Source organism: Bacillus rossius, chromosome 2 (assembly GCF_032445375.1).
Source record: "Bacillus rossius redtenbacheri isolate Brsri chromosome 2, Brsri_v3, whole genome shotgun sequence".
In the NCBI taxonomy this organism is placed as follows: domain Eukaryota; kingdom Metazoa; phylum Arthropoda; class Insecta; order Phasmatodea; family Bacillidae; genus Bacillus; species Bacillus rossius.
Genome location: NC_086331.1, coordinates 75,042,283 through 75,065,282, shown reverse-complemented (window position 1 = coordinate 75,065,282; position 23,000 = coordinate 75,042,283). Strand labels below are relative to the sequence as shown.

The following is a 23,000-nucleotide window of genomic DNA, read 5'->3' as shown; positions in this document are numbered from 1 at the left end:
ATTTTATAAGTGCCGAATTTCCTGATCCCAAAGAGGACCCAGTGCCTAAAGCATTTTGTGTACACATTAATGTGGAAATTTGCAACAGTGTTTCAGCAATAAAGTACATTTGTAAATATGTAAACAAAGGGAGCGACCAAGCGGCATTTGCTCTGCAAAGAACCGACCGAGACGAAGTTACCAGGTACCAAACCGGACGCTACATAAGTACCTCTGAAGCCATATGGCGAATACTAAGATTCTCTATACACGAGCGACATCCCACGGTCATGCATCTGGATGTTCATCTGCAAAATGGTCAGCGCATATATTTTGACCCTGGAAATGTAAGAGACCATGTGGAAAATCCTAGGCAAACCTCACTTTTGGCTTTTTTCAAGCTGTGTCAAGAAGATGACTTTGCAAAAACGCTAACATACGAAGAAGTACCATCTCATTACACTTTTGACAAGCGAAGACGTGTTTTCAATCGTCGACGACATGGTCAGCTGGTGGAGGGATTTCCAGGAGTGTGTAGAGATGCTGATTTAGGGCGAGTGTACACAGTTCACCCCAACAATGGCGAATGCTATTACTTGCGCATGTTGTTGCATTCTGTTCGAGGGCCCACTTCATTTACCTTTTTGAAAAAAGTCAATGGCGAAGAGCATGCAACATTTCAAGCAGCTTGCAGGGCACTCCATTTGCTTGAAGGAGACCAACATTGGGACGAAACTCTTGAAGAGGCCTGTGTCAGCGATAGTCCCAAACACATGCGTCATTTGTTCGCTGTGATGTTGGTGTTCTGTGGTGTTTCAGATCCTTTGGCATTATGCCAAAAATACAAGACATATCTTTCTGAAGACTTCATACGCCTCCTACAACACAATTCAGACAAGGAAATTGATACGAATGACGAAAGAGCAATTAATAGTTGCCTTTGTTCCATTCAAGATATTGTGTTTTCGATTGGGGTAAACTCCGTAAGTGAATATGGCCTTCCTGTTCCCCAAATTCTACCCTATCAACCACGCCTCAATCGCGAATATGTTGCTGAGACTAGCTACAATACTGCAGCATTGACCACCACAGTAAATGGCCAGTGTGGTCGTTTCAATCTAGAACAAATGGATATATTTCAAACAGTCACACGAAGTGTACTTCATAATGAAGGGAAGCTATTTTTCTTGGACGCCCCCAGTGGTACTGGAAAAACCTTCGTGACAACAGCAATTCTCGCTGAGATCAGGTGACAAGGTAAGATTGCCCTGGCAGTGGCTTCATCAGGAATTGCAGCTACTTTACTCCCTGGTAGAAAAACAGCTCATGCTAAGTTAAAAATTCCAATCGATTTAGACACTAATAAAACCCCAACATGTTCGATAACAAGAAATTGTGATATGGCAAAAGTGTTACAAGATTGCTCTCTAATTGTTTGGGATGAATGCACGATGGCGAATAAAAGAGCAGTTGAAGCTGTGGACAGGACACTACGGGACATTAGGCGCGATGAAAGGCCAATGGGGAATGTCACACTACTCTTTTCTGGAGATTTTCGGCAAACTCTACCAGTTGTAAGTCGAGGGACTAGAGCCGATGAAATCAAAGCTTCACTGAAGAATTCTTACCTCTGGCCTCAAATAAAAAAACTGCAATTAACAATTAACATGAGAGCACAGCTGGGTGGTAATTCTCATGCGGAAGAATTTTTCGGTGTTCTATTTCAAGTTGGAGAAGGTGCCCTCCCTGAGCAACACGGTCAGGTGGCGCTTCCAGAAATACTTGGAAGAGTCGTATCTTCGGAAGACGAACTCATATGTTCGGTATTCGGGGATCTGTCAAACATACAACATCAGGAACATACGTGGTTATGTGAACATGCCATACTCACTCCAAGAAATGACCAAGCTGCTGCAATCAATGAAAAATTTTTAAACGAATTGAATGGGGCTGAAGTGGTTTACACATCGTTTAACAGCGTCATTTATCAGGACGACACCACTAATTATCCAGTTGAGTTTTTGAGTTCTCTCAGTGCAAGTGGTCTTCCTGTTCACAAAATTGTTCTCAAAGTCGGTGTTCCAATAATGCTTCTGAGGAACCTTACTCCCCCAAAATTGTGCAATGGAACTCGACTTAAAGTAACTGCTCTACAATGAAATATAATCGAAGCTGAGATTCTTACTGGATGTGGCTCAGGTGAAACTGTTTTCATACCACGCATACCGATCATACCGAATAACTTCCCGTTCGGGTTCAAGCGCACACAGTTTTCAATAGCAGTTTGTTTCGCGATGACAATAAATAAGTCTCAGGGTCAGAGCCTTAAGGCAGCTGGTGTAGACTTAAGGTCTTATTGTTTTTCCCACGGCCAGATGCATGTGGCTTGCTCGCGGTTTTTCTAGATCAAGACGGGAAAACAGTCAATGTGGTTTACAAAGAAATATTATGAAGTGTCTTCCCGACATTACATTTAAAAGTAGAAACATATTTACCCAAAATTTAGGTAGTAACATATTTTTATTGCAAAGACTGAAATAGAGGTGAGAAAAATTATCATTTGTGAACATAAGAAAACTACTATAACTATATGAACTGTTATGTTATAATGTTTAAATTACTAAATGGTGCAAGATAATACAAAATTCCATGCGGAAAAAGTCGTGGGCAGCAGCTACGTAAGTTATAGGTATAGGGCTATGTATGCTGATTTTTCATATACTGCATGGATGCGAACATGTTAGAATAATCTATCTATTTTACTATAGTAAAACAGTAGTTCTTTTTTTGTCTGTCTCTCTGTTTGTACGCGGTGTTCTACACAACTACTATACGAATTTTAATGGGGTCTTGCATATAACAGTCATTACTTAATTATTTGCCTTCAATGCAGTTACCTTATTTCACGTCCAGTGAAGTGGGCGGGTTCGGCTAGTCTTTAATATATTAACCATTTATGCTTTTTACAACATTAATGGATGTATTAGAGTCTCAAGATTATTTTGGTAATTTTATGGACAGTCTAAATTAAAAACAGTACAAATGGGTAGCATTTTAATAGACTGATGTAAGTCGCTGTCATCTAGGACTTAAATGCAAATTTTCGGTGATACGCACAAGGTCTACAGCGGTAAACATTCGGTATGTTATTTTATTAAGCATAGTCAACTCTACCTACTTGCAGCTGGCTTTTTGTAGAATGATGTACAATAATGATTATTGACAGAACAATATAAGCATTATGTGTTCTTCCGCCTGTATCAGCAGCAGTGTTGCACTGATTGTATAAAATTTATTTTATTCTTCAGACAACTAATGGCAGTCTTGAAATTTTATGCAAATTTGCAGCAAAACCAATTTGATAGTATAATAATTTCAGTCAGACTTACCTACTACAAGCATATGAAAGCACACTTGTTATAAGCTTGTTGCAAGCACATCACTACTAGCTTGCTGCATAGCAAGCATCTGATGACATCTAGTGGCAAGCCACTGACAGCTTGTCATGGCAAGTTTGCTGCAAGCTGGTCATGGCAAACCAGCTGCGAGCTTGTCAAGGCAATAAGCCTGCTGCAAGCTTGTCACGGCAAACCAACTGCAAGCTTGTCATGGCAAACCAGCTGCAAGCTTGTCATGGCAAACCAGCAGCAAACATGTCATGGCAAACCAGCTAAAGCTTGTCGCGGCAAGCTTGCTGCAAACTTGTCATGATAAGCCAGCTGCAATTTTGTCAAGGCAAGCCTGCTGCAAGCTTGTCATGGCAACCAGCTGCAAGCTTGTAGCGGCAATCCTGCTGCAAGCTTGATTCAATCACATTAATGCAAGCTTGCTGCAAGCTTGTCATGGCAGGCTTGCTGCTGCAAGCTTATTAAGTGTAAACTAGTTAGCTTTAATCAAACTTGATTCAAGCTAACACACTTGTCATGACAAGCTTGATTCAAACTTGTAGGCTTGTCATGGCATGCTTGATTCAAGCTCGATTCAAGTCTATTTTACTATCTGGATAGTTAGTGGCTTGACGCTGTGACGTTAGCTTCGCTCGTCACATATTTGTTTTCTTTGTGACCGCGCTGGTTATGTGAATGCTTACACATTCTGGTGAGGTGGTTTTGAACTAGCCTTGCCTCGTAGTTCTCTGATTTGTCGTAGGAGGTCTCTGTATGCTGCGCGCTGATAGCGCCACGATGGAGAAATTTTTGTTTGCCGTAGCCAGCTGTTGGTAGGGCTAGGGAAGTAATTTTTTGTGAGGTTTGTGTCTGTATGGCGAGTTGTAATTGAAAATGTTGCGGTTTTTGGGGCGGTCTGTCGACGATGTAACTTCAACGAGTGGAGTTGAGCCACTGTATACTATGGCAGTATTAAGCAATACGATTTACGAGTGGTGTTTGCGACGAGTGCATGCTAATAGCTATTGCAGAGAATACTATAGCAATATTAAGCATGACGGTTTACGAGTAGTGTTTGCAACGAGTTCGTGCTGCTAGCTATTGCAGTGAAACGGGTTGGTGCCTGGTTGTACTTCAATTCCGATTACAGCAAACGTGACGAGTTTAATGTAATTTATCGTGGTGGACGGTTACCGCATTAAACCAGGAAGTTCCGCTTGGTCTGGCACTGCTGCATTATCGGCCAGGTTGCTTTTTTTTGAAGCATGTTTTGGAGACCTGCTTTATGTAAGCGTTTTCGTTTACTGTCGACGAGGATTTGAGCAGTTTTCCTTTACTCATGATGATCGATGTTGGGGAGCAAAGTAAGTTTTCTGCATTTAGTTTTAGAACTTCCCCGATTTTGGAGTTCAAGATGTGAGTGAACCTGCTAAGACTACCCGCAAGTTAAATGAAAAGTGTCACAGTCAGCCATTTATATTTTCAGTAATTTATTATCATTTTCAAGTTTGGCTGTTGGTGAGCGTTGACTATATGGTGTAAGATACAGTAACATATTTTAATTTGAGAGCGCTACTAGAGAGAAAGTTAATTTTTTTTCATTGAGGAAAATTAAATAATCAGAAAGATATATTATCGATGGATTTTTCGATGGTGCATATTGCAGGCATTTTGATGTGTTCCTACATTTTTTTTGTAGTGAAAAAGAAGAGGGTTATATTATACCTTGAGGCGGGTACAACATGTGTGTATAAAATATTGATGTAAAAGTATATTGAACTTTGAGAGAGATTTATATACGCATACGTCGTTCGTTTACAAGTTTTAAAGTATCTTACCTTGTATTATTAACAGTTAACTGTTCTTTATAACATGTACCTGAAGCAATTTATTTTTTTTATATTCCATTATGTATACACACTCTAAAGATTTGGTTATCTGAAGGAAGTAATGTTAAAATTAGTTCTGTTAAGATACATGCTGGTACATTTGTGGTAATTAGTGATTTTAAGTTGATGTTTTACTAATTATGTGAAGTATTTATTATTGCAAGTATTTTACACAGCCTGTACTGTATGTATGCGCCTTATTATATTTGTATTCTTGGGGGGGAGTACAAAGTTATTCTGGCATCACCTGTGCTGTATTTGGAGTCTGGTTATTAATAATTGTGAGTTGGTATTAATTGACTCAGTCTGAGGCATGTGGTGTGGCCTGCGACTACCATCTTCAACCCCTCCATACTTTCATTTAATATTTGTGCGATATTATTTTTGGTAAAAGTAATGGATTTATTAAAGTGAATAATTGATTACTTTTATGAATGTTCCTACTAATATTTAGTGATCAGTGTAAATTTGCTGTGGAAGCGGTCAATGTAATTGTTGATGAGTACAGTATTAATTTTGTGAACAAGTACAGGTAGTAAATTCACTTTACTTCGACCTAGGATTCTTTCTTTCCATCAGACTGCCCTACTACCTCCCTTTCCGCTTAACGCTGTGGTTAGTGGAGATAACGGTGGTCACAACCTAATCATCACCTCTAATTCTAACAAAGTTGTGTGCCATGGGTATCTCCCTGCACCGGGTATATCACGCCACAATTTATTTACCATGCTTTTCCATTCGCGCACCTAAGTTTCTAGCTACAGAAATATCAACATTTTTGATAAAACTGATTTGCTTAACAAAGTGGTCTAGTTATTCTTATAAACCCGGCGTGTGGTGCGTCCTCCGTCTGCACAGATGACACCGGCATCTTGTTATTGATGGCTCGAGGGGATACTGCTTTCAGAAAATATAAGGGAGCTATTAAACGCGACGATGAAGTGTCAAATACAGTTTTTGAATCCCAGCATGTTCTAAGAAACAGTTGTATCCAAGATGTACGCAATGCTAAATTGCTTACACCAGCCGGCTCACGGCTCAAATAAGGCGTGATTTAAGAAATAATGTTATTGCAAACAAAGCTCCAACTGCGAAAAATGTATTAACTCTAACGATTTCAATTCTCATTTCATAATTAATTTCATTCCTGTGGCACCTGACATCCAAAATAAGGCAACAAAAGTCATGTTCATAATTCAGAAAGTCAGTTGTAAAAAACATAATTATACGGTTCTTTTTAAGGCCCGTTCTACAATGGCACGGAAACGGAGGCGGATCACGTAAACGGAGACGGATCTCACGGAACAGAGTTTCCACAACGGCACGCAGACGGAGACGGACCCGCACGGATTAGCTCGGCAATGCTGAGCTCTTCCGTTTACGTTGCTCCATGCGACCAATAGACGCCAAGTATTTGGATGTGGTGGAAGCCATGTTTGTTTATGTTCTAAATACGTTAACATCTGTTTGAAAAAACTAACATTTTTAGTGTTATTTATTAATTTGTCGTTAATTTTATATATTTGCAAATTCTGCCCGTTCTTAGATTTAAAAAAAAATAAAATTATTATTATTTATATATCTTGAAATACACTCTCAGGCCCGTTCTACAATGGCACGAAAACGGAGACACCGAAAACGTAAACGGAGAAGGATCTCCCTGACATTTCATTGTCGCATCTGCTGCTTCCACAATGCAAGGAAACGTTACAAATGGCAACCAATGAGAGTGCATATCAAAATTAAAAAATACGAATTTAACTAAAAAAAATTATATATGTTTTAAAATATAAGTACGGGTACAGGGAATATTTTAGATTTTTGTATACAACATGTACAGAACAATAATTTAATTAAAGTACAGTCAATATTTAAGCCCAATTTATTTGTTGTATGTGTACTTTTTGGATTTAATAATAGTTCAAATTTATATCCAGATTTGCTGATGTATAATTATATTTTAATATAATCATGTATAAAAGGTTTTCCTAACATTAACTGCCATTTTATTATTTATGAACCAATTATTATTTCATCTATAGGTATGTGACTTTTTTTTGTATTTAAATTACGTGGAAATAAACCTGATACTAAGATTATGTTAATGGCATTTATAATCCTATTATGAAAACTTTGATTTTGATGTTTTTTGCGACCCTTACGATACACCGTGGATAGTATTTCAACTTCAAGTCAAACTCATAGCTTTTAGTTTCACTGCCAGGTAGCAGCATTGCTCAAACAGGATAAGCCTGCAATCTACCGTCATTTTATATGAACTAGTTTTAAAATATCAGTTTCGACAGAATTCCGGATAGGTATGGTTCTGGTGTACAGGTTAGTCACTGGAATTCACCTAAAATATTTCGACACTTTTCCGTGTGCTATTTGTAGATAAACAGAATAGTCACTACGCCGTTTCGACACAATTCCGTCATTCCTACGATTGTGCAGAATATACACTATTCCGTGTCGGTACAAATCCGAGTCACCTTTCAGAATTTATTTCGTAGACGGAATAGTCACTATTCCGTTCGATGGAAATCCGTTCTTTTACTTAGTGATTCCGGAATAGTCACTACGCCGGGTCGAGACAATTCAGTCGCCCCCAGCATGGCCAATATAAGTAGTGCTTGTTAAAGTATTACTTCGTCAAGTATAGGTTTATGAATTCATTTCTGGAATAAGTACTACTTTAAGAATAAGCACTACTTTATAAAGTATTACTTATTCGCCAAACAAGCCTTCGACTATGAATCCCGCCCTAAGTAAAGCCACTGACGTAGTTATGTGCGCGCCGCTGTTGCAGTGCCGGACGGCCGGCCCACTATCACGACAGCGCACAACACCAGTGCCACGTCCATCTACCTGAGCTGGCGCGCCCCGGCGCGCGACTCCATCCACGGCGAGTTCCTCGGCTACCGCATCGAGTACCGGCCGCGCGAGCAGCGGCACGAGTCCGTCAAGGAGATCTACATCCGAGACGCAAACGTAGACGTGAGTTTCTTCCGCGCCTCTCTTTCTCTCACCCTGTGTGTGGCACCCGTGGATTCTGGTTCACGTCGTGCCGTGGCAAGCAGAGCTGGTTTCACCCCCAAGTTCAGTTACTGGAAGTTGCGGGAATCTCCAAAAGTCTGGTAACGTCAACCCTAACAGTTAAGGAATGTGAACAGAATGACGTTGAACTGACCGTTATCCAGGTGCAGGGGCGGCTTCAAGGCTAGCCCCGTGCCGGCCCTCAAGCACTTGTAAAATAAAGACATTTCTTAAAATAAATTAGCAAAATCATCGTCAAAATTATGTTCTATATTGGCTTATAATATAGTTTTAAAGAATTTATTTTCCGGGAAAGGTCTCGTACGAGTAAAAGGCGAAGTTCCTCACCAAGTCTAGGACCAACACTGCCCAGGTGTGCTATAAGTGATCACGGGCCTGTTGCAGTATAAATTACGAGTTAGTTATATTAATACTAGTACTTGTAACTTGTAGAGTTGTGTTGCACAATTAAAAAAAATACAAATCTGCAAGTTACAAGATATAAAACCAAAAATCTTAACAAATTTTATTAGTACATGTTGATTAATTGATTGTTTTCTACAAGTATGTAAACGTAATAAGTTCAAACCAATATATTTTCTGTAAGTGTGTCAGTTTCCTTATATTTTCAGGATACAAGATACAAGTGAGGTTATTGGCTTTTTTTCTATCTTGAACTAATGTTACATTGCAAAATTTGTGGCTAGATTATTCCAGTGATGAAGAAGATGGCTTTCGAATGCGGTATCGGCAGAGGGCGGTGCGTATGAATAGGAGAAGTAAATATTATTGGTTAAGAGTGAATTTTGATTTTGAAAATAATGACGAGTGCAATGATGGATTCCGGATGAGGCCCAATAAAGTGGAATTACTGATACAAAAATTGTATTGAGATTGCAGCTTCTTACATGAAAGGGTGGTACTTTATCTTCTGAAAAATAAAAATGCACTGCAATTAGGTATTGGAGCTTATTTCCATACGGCGGCAGACATGCATGGTGTACACAAGTCTAATGTTTGTAAAACAGGTGCTAAAGTGGCGTATGTTGTAAAAAAATTAATGATTTAATGAAATAGTTACATGGTCTGAAGACATTAAGTAGTATGTTTTGTTATACGCGGGAAGCGTATTTCGGAAGTACACATGGAGCGAGAGATTGGGACGCGTCAGCCAATCAGAGAAGCGCGTGACTTCACCCAAGCAACGCCTGTGCCTGACGCTACGCACGCACGCACGTCGAGCAGGGGACTAACGCTCGACCCGCAATATAAATATTTTTTAATATAATATATAATTGAAGGGGTTATAAATAGTTTTCACTTGTAGTTTACAATGGCAAGCCTCAAACTATATAATTGTACGGAGTTATCTATATTGACAAACTTGTTAAAACTCGATTTACAGTTGCTGGAACACATCTCCTACAGTTGGTTGCCACGAATGATCACAGATGGCAGCACGGTCGCGGCCCAAGTGACGAAATAGTGACAAAATGACTTGCAGACAAATATTACGGTACCTTTTGCAACTAAATAAATACAGATATACAGATTGACACGAAACTTTAACATAATGCATAGAATATTATCTGAAGCTTCTACAAATGTCCATAGTCCCCAGAAGTCCTAAAATTTGAACATTTCATAGACGAACAGGAAGTTCCTCTTTTACATGTATTACTACAATCGTGGAAGTTAAAACAATTAAAGCTTAGGCTACATTCGCAGTATCACCTTAACATCATATGAATAGCACAGTTGCACACATATTGCACAGAATTTGAAGCTACATAAACACACAACACAGCAGTTCGAATCATTCCAACAGATTATTTCCTCATTCACTATATTTACTTATTTTATTTCATTTACCCATTTTCAATAATAAAAATGTGATTTTCATGCCCTTACATATAACATTATCTGTCACAAAAATTAGTCTTAAAAGCCATATTGAAAAACAAAAAATAAAATAGAAAAAAATACTAAGAATTTTTGCTTCGATTATTGTTGTCAAAATAACATTATTTATCACAATTTTCAAACAAATAATATTGCATTACATAGTTACTATCTTTATATATATATTTCTTGTGTGCGTGTGTATGTCACTGAACTCCTCCTAGACGGCTGGACCGATTTTGATGAAATTTTGTGTGTGAGTTCACGGGGATTCGAGGATGGTTTAGATTCACAATTGGATATTTTATCTCGATTCTGAGTTAAGAAAAACTAAAAAAACACGCTTTGAAAGCAAAAATTGCAACGCATTATTAGAAGCCATTAAGTTTTGCTATTGTAAGGAACTAAGTAGAGAGTAAGAAAAAAATAAAGATCCTGACAGTTTATAGTGTCGCCATATTTGTTTCAATTTTCAATACCCTTTTTGTATATTACAATTTAAATTGCAGAAAAAAATCATTTTTCATAGCCACACAAATAGTGAGGATGGTTTAGATTCACAATTGGATATTTTATCTCGATTCTGAGTTAAGAAAAACTAAAAAAAACACGCTTTAAAAGCAAAAATTGCAACGCATTATTAGAAGCCATTAAGTTTTGCTATTGTAAGGAACTAAGTAGAGAGTAAGAAAAAAATAAAGATCCTGACAGTTTATAGTGTCGCCATATTTGTTTCAATTTTCAATACCCTTTTTGTATATTACATTTTAAATTGCAGAAAAAAATCATGTTTCATAGCCACACAAATAGTGAGTGTGTGTCATTTCTCTATGTCCGCGAGGTCTCGCCGCGTCAATTTTCTCCTTGGAGCGAACCCGTCCGCTTAGTTAAATAAACAGCTTTTATCGTTGAATGATTTCATGATTTATTTAATGAAAATATGCTCTCATAAAAAATTTAGTTAGATAGACATTCAATAGGTGTCTTTCTCTCACTCTCTCTCTCTCTCTGAAATGTATGTAGCTTGCTCGCGGGTCAGTAATGCAGACAATCTTTACATTCTAGCTCAAGACGGAAAAAACAGTAAGTGTGGTTTACAAATACATTTTATGAAGTGTCTTCCCGTCATTACATTTGAAAGTAGAAACATATTTACTCAAAATTTAGGTAGTAACATATTTTTATTGCAAAGACTGAAATAGAGATGAGAAAAATTATCATTTTTGAACATAAGAAAACTACTACAACTGTATCAACTGTTATGTTATAATGTTTAAATTTCTAAATGGTGCAAGATAATACAAAATTCCATGCGGAAAAAGTCGTGGGCAGCAGATACGTATAGTTATAGGTGTGGGGCTATGCATGCTGATTTTTCATATACTGCATGGATGCGAACATGTAAGAATAATCTATCTATCTTACTATAATAAAACAGTACTTTTACTGTCTATCTGTTTGTACGCGATTTTGATGAAATTTTGTGTGTGAGTTCACGGGGATTCGAGGATGGTTTAGATTCACAATTGGATATTTGATCTCGATTCTGAGTTAAGAAAAACTAAAAAATAACACGCTTTAAAAGCAAAAAAACTAAGCATTGTTGATAATTAGCCTCCATGGCAATGGGCTTTTGCATTGTTGTTGCCTTCTGCGTAACCATGGGAAAGGTTTTTGGTAACGGCAGTGGCGTGCCCAAGAGAAGGGCATAATGAGAAAATACAAAATGTCCAGCGTAGAAATACTTACCGCCATATCCATATCTCACAAAAAGTACATTTGGGCAGGACAATGTCTGTCGGGTCCGCTAGAAAGATATATATAGAGATAGAGATATAAATAGAAAGATAGAGAGAGTTATAGAGATATACATAGAGAGATAGAGAATTAGAGAGATGAAGAGAGATGTTTAGTATACGTTTAAAAAATTACAAAAAAAAATTGATTGAGGCATTGCAACGCATGCCGGGCATTATCTAGTATAATATAAATTTTACATAAGTTTCAAGAGAAACCATCATACTAAAGTATTTAATAGCCTTTAGTAATTAGGTACATTTCGAAGACAGACTACTGTACTTTATAAAAATATATACCTATATATATATATATATATATATATATATATATATATATATATATATATATATATATATATATACACACACACACATACCAGTATGTGATTTCAATTTGTGATGAAGAGTGCACTATAAAACGTATTTTAAATTTCATGCATTATTTATTTGTGGTATTTATATTTTAGTATGTCAAACTAATCAAAACTGTAAATCAAATCATTCAGGGTCAGGATAAAGTAACTGAAAAAATTAAACTGTTAAATTTTACTGTCAGAATAAAAAACGTAAACTATGTTAATAACATTTAATAACTTACTTCATCTAAATTGGTTTTTATTTCATGTAGCTCTTGTTAACTAATATGTGTATTTTAAAAAACCGTTTGGAATTTCATAACTATACAATGTTCGAACAAATACTTATAATGTACCGAATAAGCTGGCGGATTATTAGATTAACAACTTGACCTGTCGAGTGAAGTACACACAAAAATACTTTGATATATGGTAATATTAGTTGCATGGCTGATTATTAATAAGTGCCATTTAAGCATTAATTATTGTATGTGACTATAAAGAGTTATTTTATATGCGTATGCACTTTTGCAGATATCAGGCATTTTTCAGTCGAAGCTTGTTTATAAAACAACAAACAAAGCAGTAATAAAAAAATATTTCTTCAGCCTACGTGTGCAGATTTCGAAATAGCATTTTCTTGTGGAACGTTCTGGATACTTATGGAATTTTTTAGAAACTACTGGAACATTTTTAGATATTAATTTAAATATAATTATACATATTCCCCTCATTCCAAAATAATATATTGAAAATATTCTTATATCCCACACAGCAAAAATATTTTGAATGTTTTTAATTCAATGCATTCAGAATTGAATATATCGATAGAATTTCATACAATAACTAAGGTAGTTATGAAATTTTTGACCTACAAACACTGATGATAAAAAAATTGTTTTGGACCAACATTTGAGATAATATTTAGGAGGTTTAGAACAGGTTTCAAAAAATTTGATTGATAATTAAGGTAACAGTAGTATATTTTGGTTCCTCCCGGCTTCCTGGCTGTGGTGCCAGGTGCCGACCACCATTTTGGAATGTGACATCACGGTGACCAACTTAAATTACTTTGACCTTTGACCTTGATCTTGACCTTGACCTTAAAAATTTGCCAAAATTTGAAACACTTTAAAAAATTAAAAAAAAAAAAAAATCTATTTCAAATAAAAATTCCCGTTCTGAGGAAAAATTTCCCGTTTTAGTAATAAAAAATTTCAATGGCTTAAGAAGTCCGGAAAGAGGCTTAATAGTCCGCAATTACAAGCCTCCCTAAGCCTCCGAGGTCACGACCTTGACAATTAGAATGCCATTGCCGACATTATGAATTATGAAGTCAACGTTGCAATTTTCGTTACGGCTGCCTCTTGAAAATCCGTAATTATTATTAGATTTTAATGGGAAAAAATTAAAATTTATAAAAAATGTAATTAATCAATATTTAAAAAAATATTGTTTTAAAAAAGCACTTACATCATGAAGTCCTCGGTTCGAACCCGGTGAGGTCATTCGATTAAAAATGGCGACGGATCCTTTCTCCCCAGAATGCTCCGGCAGACTGACCTCCCACCACTAATGGTAAGGTATATATATATATCACCAGCTTGTATGACGTTATGTCCGCCATCTGGTTTTCGTGTGCTGGGGGCCGGCATATTGTTTTCGTATGCTAGAATGCACTGCTTCCATGTTAGTTTAACTTTTACCCACTAGAGTGCAGTAATCATTTATTATTATTGTGGCACCCGCCATCTTGAAATTTGGATGCCATTTTGGAAATTCTTAATTATGTGTCTATAAATTTGGGAGAAATCACAAAATTCATAAAACTATTGCAATTAATATACTGATTGATTCGATCAGATCCTATCCTTGGTTTGAGACTTTATGAATGAAAAAAAAATTAATTTTATGTAAAAAATATTAATTTCAATAAATATGGTGGAAAGTCCTAAAAGAAGCTTAAATTACTCTACTACCTGCCTCTAGTAAGCCGACGATGACATAAACTGAACGCCATCTTGAATATTCGTAGTAAATAACCTATAAATTCGGAAACAAATTCCAAAATTCATCAAAAAAATCACTCATTAATTTACTGATGGAATCTATGGATTCCTGTCCTTGATTCGACCCTCGGTCAAAGCAAAAAGGGTAATTTTTTAAAAAAATAATAACAAAAAAACAGCTCCAAGAAATAAAATACCTTAAGTTCTTTTACAAACATAAATTTTATTACATAATATATACACTACTACAAGTACAAATAAACCAAATTACTAAAGTCTTTAGCGTTTATCGATGTATACATGCTTTTAAGGGCAGTTATGTGAAATTGAAGAGCCAATGAAATTTAAGTTTCTACCTTCCCAGTTTTTGTAATGGACTACCAAACAGTCAAATCAACGGTGTATGACCCCACACCGATCGCACAGTGACGAACGTAACGATGTTTTAAGTGAGAAGTTCCCATTTTCATGACATCTAGCATGCTGTGCATGCACAAAGGTTTTACCACAATATTTGCAAACAGGTTCTTGCCTGCACATAACAGATCCAGTACAGATATAATAATGTCAGTATAAGCTATCAGGACGTTTAACTACTTTATCCCTTTTGATGTATTTAAACTGTGTTATTTGCAGTACATTAAAACGTTTAACGTTTAACTACATTATCCCTTTTGATGTATTTAAACGGTGTTATTTGCAGTACATTATTTGGACACACAATTCTTTCACGTCTACGAGTACCTGCTGGTTTTGTAAATTATGAACCATAGTATTTGCACTGACGCGATTAAAGTCCACCATCCATTGAAGTCTCGGAAGTTGCTTGCGAAACTTCAACCGATGTAACAGCACAAATATATATATATAGGTATCACAGCTTGCATCGAAATGCCTGTAGTTGATAGTACCGATGACGCGATCTCCACGGCTGCCGGCACCGCTGCCATTGAGCTCTCCGCTGTCGTCGGCGTAGCTGCTGTCATCGCCTGTGCCATCTGGATCCCTGATGTCGATGGTAGATCGTCCATCAAGGTCGACATTGGAACAGCAAATAAATCTCACGAAACTTACTGAAGAGAACCGATCCGTACTGCACCACGGCCAGAGGTGGACTAAGGGTTCTGTCGTCTGGACCTCAATTATATAACCGCGACCTACTGGTATACTGCATGAGTCAAAATATTAACTTTATTTTAAAAAAATAATTTTTATTGGGTTAAATTCAGGTACTTTAAAATTCCAGAAAGAAAAACATACAAGTTCAAGTTTTACACATTTATTTAGAAAAATTACACAATTGCATATTAGATTAAGTCATTAAGCTTTTTCGTAAGCAAAACCTTTAACGCTGCACGAAATGTCTCATCGACTCGGAGTACTGTTTCGTCGACTCCGGTTTACACTGGTTCATCGATTCCGGTTCCAATTGATTCACAGGTCATGGGCTCAGGAGCACAGGTTTCTGACTGGACATCTTCGAAAACGACTACTTCGGCGAGACATGGACGACAACGTCTGTAACCACGGTTGCGAATTGGCTTTGCTCAGTGCTAGTTGAGACAGGTTCACTGACAACTAGACGAGACGCATGTCGTTTGGACGTCTGTGTAGATGCATCGCAGGTCCCAACATGTTGCAACTCGTCCATGTTTGGTGTTGCGCGTGCAGACGAGGCTACTACCTCGACGATGCTGGCCAGGAGGATTGTGTGCGGTCTCGTGTGATAGACGGCACAGTTTCCAGATTTGCAGCAATCTAGCAGCTGCTGAGTTGGTTCGTAAGACACAGGATAGTGCAAAAACCGCCAGTGCTGAAGGCAGCCATCACATGTTTCCGTATATATGCGCAGATACCCAGCATCCCAGTATCTGTACTCGACACTCCTCAAGTTATGTCTTAGCTCATGTACACGTTGGCAGGATGAAACGAGAACATCTTCTTGCAGGTTGGACGACAACTAAAGGCACGAAAGGTTGTACGATTTTTATATGTGCAGACTCCTACTCACATTGCGAGTGCCATTTCCGCATTGGCTGCGAGTTTGTACAGGCACATACTCGTTCAAACTTGTCGTGTGGCTGCTCGCCATACATTGCACTAAGCTTGCGAAGGGAAAGACAGCCTTAGTCAGTCTGCAGATCGACAATTATTTCAACTGATGCTTCACACAACTTGCTTAGCCATTTCTTCTGCTCAGATCCAGCAAAGTAAATAATTTATTTTTATAATAATAAATCTTCAGTTGTGTTTTTCACTTTATTCCATTACAGATCATGTTAATATTTGTATAACCATTCATTCGAGCATTTACTTTATTAATTCAATAATTTGCAGGGGTAAGGAGGTCAGAAGGTGCGAGTTCGAGCCCTGCCATCATCCTCGTAGGTAACGGGAATTTCCTTGAGCACAAATACTTGTTGGCTCTGAAAACCTGACGCTAACAATGCTAGGTCGTAATTAAATAAATCTCACAAAGGGTATTTATGACAGAATTTTCACAAGATTGTTTCGACAATTGTAGGATGCAAGCCGATCGTGAAGTATCAGACAAAAACCATAGGTGTTTGGTGGAATATTTCCACTCGTCGATATCTCGATCCTACAATCGATGATGTTCGAATTTATTCGATCATCTGGTTTGGAATATCAAACACCATTAACAGAGCCTTGACACATGTCAAAGCATGCAAAGGACGATCTTTGCCTTATAAGAAGACTATATACATCGATAAACGTTAGTACATTGTTTGTTCTTTGTACTTATAGAATTTCTGTAATATATATTTGTTCTTGTAATTTTGTGATTTTTCTTGAACCTAGCGTTTTTTGGGTAATTTTAATTGATTATCTTTTATTGCACCAAGCAAAGATTATACCAAGGACAGAAATCCTTAGAATCAATCATTATTTAAACAAGTATTTTTTTTACTAATTTTTGGAGGTTGCCCTAATTTCTATATTAATAATTAGAGACTTTCAAGATGTCGCCCAAATGACAATATGGCGGTCCGTAGAGTAATAAATGATTTCTGCACTCTAGAGGTAAAAATTTAAACTAATATGGCAGCCGTGCAATATAACAGACGAAAACAATATATCGGGTCGAAGATGGCAGGCTCCACCAAGCGAAAACAAGATGGTTGTCATGACATCATACTGACTGACGTAATATCTGCCTTGGCATTAGGCAGTTGACTGAGATGCATGTATTCGCGAGAAAATATGGCTGTTTTCTAAACTTCGATACACTGTTGCAAATGTTTGTAAAATTTACTGAATGTTTTGGGTATTATGCACAATTGTAGGGATACGTGTAAAATATAATTTTTCGTTACGCCTAGTCATCAAATTATATTTTTGCATCGAGGCTTGACATCGTTAACTTCTAGTACAGCATACAGAATATTCCCTTCCCTCATAATAAATTATAAGTGGTGTTTTTAACTGAATGAATGTTCATTAATTTCACGTGAATTTCGCTAAACACTTTGTAATGACAACGTCATGTACTTCGACTTCGGCGTGGCGTAGTTGTCACCCCTCCTACCCATTCCCCCTTCTTTCCCCTTTAATAACGTCACGATTCCTTCTCCGGCCCATTGGTAATTGATCCCCCACCCTTCTGGCTTACTGCTCTTGCGCGGTTCCCCTTCTGGGGCGCTGCTTTCGAGGATTTTAGGTGCTAGGTCTCGAGGCTGTAGCCACCGACAGTGTCGGGTCACTTTGCATTCGAGCAGCATGTAGTTCCTTTTGTAACCTTTTAAGTCTGTGAGGGGTACGGTGCTGGCGAGCTCTCGACATGGTAAGCTTCTTCGCGGAACTTGGGTTTGTGTGCTTGGGCACCAACAGGTTGTGGCCCTGTTCTTAACGTCAGGTGATCGTTATGTAGCTTATTGATATTTCTTCTAAATTATTTGTTTCGGCTTGCCACTTGGAAATTACGTTTGGCATTCTGCAGTAGGGTAACCATGTCGAGTAGTCTCGTGGTACGTACGGTTTTGTGGTTAATTAATTTTTCAATTCTTTTCTCTTTTTTTTTTGTAGTAACTGTATCATGCTGTGCCAGTTATATATTAGTCTGGTCTACGTTAACAAGTTAGGCCGTTTGTGGCATAATGTGCTGTATCTATTTGACTCTTTCTCTTTTTGACATTCACTGCTAGCTAGTTTTGGTTTGCGAGAGTCCGATTGCGGGACTTTATACTGTAAACTATAATAGTTTAATGTTATGCTTATAAATTTGTGCAAGTTATGGTTTTTAGTTACAGGGATCAGTATTATACAGTATTATCAGTATTATATCAGAATTATTCAACTATGTATTTTGTGAAAGAAACTATTTTGTACCTGTTTATAATGTACCTATTTGCAGTTGAAAGGATAGTAAAGATGACGTCAAGATAAAATTTAACTTTGCTTATACCTACAATAACACACCTCTAGTAGCCATTCCTAATCCAGCTTAGGACATTGTCATTTGTTTTCAGGTACATATTTTGTGAGGGTACTTTTTTATAGTTTATTCATGCGTGGGTTGGAGGTTATTTGCAGATCTGCAACAAGTACCCTTCAACTTTTTACTGCTCCAACAATGCATTTGTTAAGATTGGCTCGAGTGTGACACCAGCCGCTAAGCCAAACAAAACCCGAGTAATTTTAAACTCCTTCCTTTCGCGACATCTGCCCAGCGTTCTTGAAAAGAGGAGAAAGGAGTGTGTGCATGCATGTGTGCATGGCGTCTGACGTGTGCGTGGCTGGCGTGAAGTTAGGCGCGTCTCTGATTGGCTGACAAACAATCTCTAGTTCCTTGTGCACTTTCGAATAACGCTTCCCGGACATAAACAGAATACTGACATAGTCGTTTCTACCAAACAAAATTTTTCTCACATTAATGGTGTGACTGATGGATCTTTAATACCCATTGTTTCACCAAGAGTAAATCAAGAAGCATTCTTTGACAGAAAATGTGATTATTATTTTAACTGTATTTATGTGTGTGGTGCTTCGTTCATGTTTCATTATGTTAGTGCCAAATGACCTAAAACATGAATGAACCTCGTGTCTTACGAAACAATATGTCAGCCTGTGCATTTTGTGCTTTGATTGCGTTGCCGATCATGTGGTTCTCAGAAACCATAAGAAATTTTGAAACACCGTTTTTGAGATAAATCGAGGTAAGTCGTTAGTGCATGAAAAATAAAACTTTTTTTTCGGAATTTTTTCATATGGAATAGCCGTGAAATAAGAAAATTTCTTTTATAGCAACTTAATAATACCAATTTTATAACTAAACAGTTAATAAATAATTAAACCAATACCGCATTAAGTAATAAATAAATCTCACATATACACAATTTTTTTAATCAATTTTAGGACTTATTATTTGTCTTCTGCCGGTAGCAAAGCCATGTTAGAATAGGATAGGTTGTGTTTTTTTGCAATTAGAATTCTTTGAAAACATAATAGTTTAGTGACTTAATTATTGAGCACATTAAATGATTGTGTTTACCACTGTAGCTTTCCACAAATTTGGCAACCAAACTCCCTCAAAAATGTCCAATCTTTGGATGATGGAATTACGCCTAATGCGTGCGTGTATGAATGTGTTTCTTTTAATACTTGCACTTTATCTTGCTTTGTAAGTGCGTTGCTAAATGCACCAATCAATTAATCTCGTTTTTCTTTAACATTTTTGTAGGATACAGAGTTTCGTTTTACGTTGTTCATCGCGCTTTCCCATCCTCAATTAACCAAAACACAACTACACACTTCACACAACTATTAAAAACCTTATCCTCAAAATAAAACTGGCAAAACATAAATACAACAATTGAATGATTGGAAATTTGTTGTATCTTGTAAAATGCACTTGTAGACTTCTATCAATATTATTAGAAAATTGTTTTCTATTACGAAAAAAATACTGGCAATTTATAAGTTACTTGTAACTTATAAAGTCTACTAATAATATTAGTAATATCATGCAACGAGACCCTGGTACTGGAGTACGAGACCTGAACGAAACTTGGCGTCAGCGTTCAATTTGTAAAATTCCGATGAGTGACCATCGGGATGATCATGTACACTGTGAATTAAAAATAGTAGGAACTTCTCCAAATAAGTAGAATCCCATTGCAAAAATTCAAGCTGGTAAATAATTCCAGTAGGTAACTGCTCCCTGATGATGGTGACTGCAATGTTGACCGAAACGTCGGTGAATTATTTGCCAAGGACTCGTCTACAACCCAGAAGCCAAGCTACTTCAAGCTAGTAAAGTTTATGAAAATACTGTTACGAGTGGGAAAAACCGGTTCGTAAGGATAGCCCAATAAAGATTTATACAGATTTATTAGTAGATGTATTTGGTTCGTATGAGGACACCAGAGGACGAAGGGGGATTAGGGATTATGTCACTTCATTCGACCATGCACACACGAAAAAGTGTCCCGTCACGTTCATCAGCCATGTACGCACGAAAAAATGTCCCGTTACAGTAGTTGGAAATAGGGGGTTCAAGGCCAGGCGGAGGATCCAGGATCCGACCTTGAACATTGACCTTGACCTTTAACTATGACCTTGAACATTGACTTTGACCCTGAACATTGACTTTGACCTTGAACATTGACCTTTAACCTTGAACCGTGACCTTGGCCTTTAACTATGACCTTGAACATTGACTTTGACCTTGAACATTGACTTTAACCTTCAACATTGACCTTGACCTTTGACCTTGACCTTGACATTTAACCTTGACCTTGACCTTGAACTTTGACCTTGACCTTGAAATTTGACCTTGAACATTGGCCTTGACCTTGAAATTTGGCCCTGATATTGAAATTCGACCCTAACCTTTAGCCTTACGACCCTCGATGTTGCCAACCTGATGACATGATCTAATCAGTATGATATCCATATGCTAACCTAACCTAACCTAACCTAACCTAACCTAACCTAACCTAACCTAACCTAACCTAACCTAATCCATATGCTAATCTATGCTAACCTAACCTAACCCATGCCAATCTATGCTAATCCATGCCAATCTATGCTAATCAGTATGCCAATCTATGCTAATCTGTATGCCAATCTATGCTAATTCGTATGCCAATCTATGCTAATCTGTATGCTAATCCATGCTAATCCATGCTAATCCATCCGCCATTTTGTATTTCTAGAAATTTCCACCAACTTCGAATCGTGACGTCACCGTTGCACTTTTCGTCACGGCCGCCATCTTGGATTCGAATTTTTTTTGAACTTCAACTTTTCGAAATTCGATGTAAACATCAGCCGTCATCTTTTGCCTTCCTTAATGCATACCTAAGGCGCCACATTTGAAATTAAAATTATTATACAGCCGTCATCTTTAATTCCAGCACAGACTACCAGATGGCGCCAAATTAAAAAATTAGTTGTCAGAGGCGCCGCCATCTTGGTTCTCAAGTTGGCTGGTAGATGCCACTAGTATCGCGCGCCAAATTCAAAATTAGTTGCCAGGGGCGCCGCCATCTTGGTTCTCAAGTTGGCTGGTAGATGGCGCCACCATCGCCATATTTTAGTTCATATAATCGAAACCAGATGACGCCACCGTCGCCATCTTTAGTTCCTAGTGTTGCTACCAGAGAGTGCCACCGTCGCCATCTTTAATTCTTAAAGTTACCGCCGGAGCGCGCCACCGTCGCCATCTTTAATTCTTAAATTTACTGCCGGATGGCGCCAAGTGTTATGTAGTCAGTCGAGACAGGTCGGGAACGAGTCGAGACAAGTCTACACAGTCGAGACAAGTCGGGGGACAAGACGAGACAAGTCGGTAGCCTGTATTCACCAAGTTCTCCATTGCCGTCACTGCCACCAGGGTATCTGACAAGTCCTAATTAATATACTCATACACATCCTACCTCTATGACTTCTACAAACAGACTGATTGTCTGCGTATAATTACAATTTACCATTCTCTAAGACATTTATAAGTATCAGTACCTTGGGGGATATAGGTTATAAGAATTAAAAAATAATAAGTAATGTGTAGGTAAAATCTTATATATTAAATTAAGAACATAAACTGAAACAGAAACTATACAACCAAAACAGAAACTATACAACAAAAAAAGAAACTATACGACAAAAACGGAAACTATTAAAACAAAAAAAAACAGAAACTATACACCAAAAATGGAAACTATACAACAAAATGAAAACTATAAAAAAATTGAAACTACACGACGAATGGAAACAACAACCAAACTGCCAAACTATTTACAACAAAAACTATTTACAGAAAAAAAATTATTCATCGCCTCCGATATAGCCGTGGGGGACCGTGCGGATACCGTCTTCACAGATTAAACGTTTGTCGTCCTCCCACGTTATGGCTAGCTTATTGCTGTATTCGCTGTACAGCACATGCTCTCTCGACCGTATGGCTCTAACACCTGTCCTCCTTGTGTGGTGGTCTTGCAGGGCATCCAGGTAATCACCGTTTGTGATGCGGTTTTTGACCACACAACGCTGGATGCCCTTAGCCTTCTTCTTGACCTTGCCACCGCACCTGTATGCATAGAGTTTGGCCCGCAGACTGACAAACTCGCTCATTACTTCTCCCCCACATTCATCTTTGAATTTGCCAACAACTTTCTTGTTG

General features: G+C 37.6%; 1 protein-coding gene across 1 annotated transcript in view; it reads left to right on the top strand.

Moving 5' to 3' along the window:
• LOC134528907 (protein sidekick-2-like) overlaps nt 1-23,000 on the top strand; it is a 495,973-nt gene that overhangs the window by 279,930 nt on the left and 193,043 nt on the right. The window contains exon 5 of the mRNA XM_063362572.1: nt 8,064-8,251. Coding sequence (XP_063218642.1) covers nt 8,064-8,251 — 188 coding nt within the window. The remainder of the gene's footprint in view (nt 1-8,063; nt 8,252-23,000) is intronic.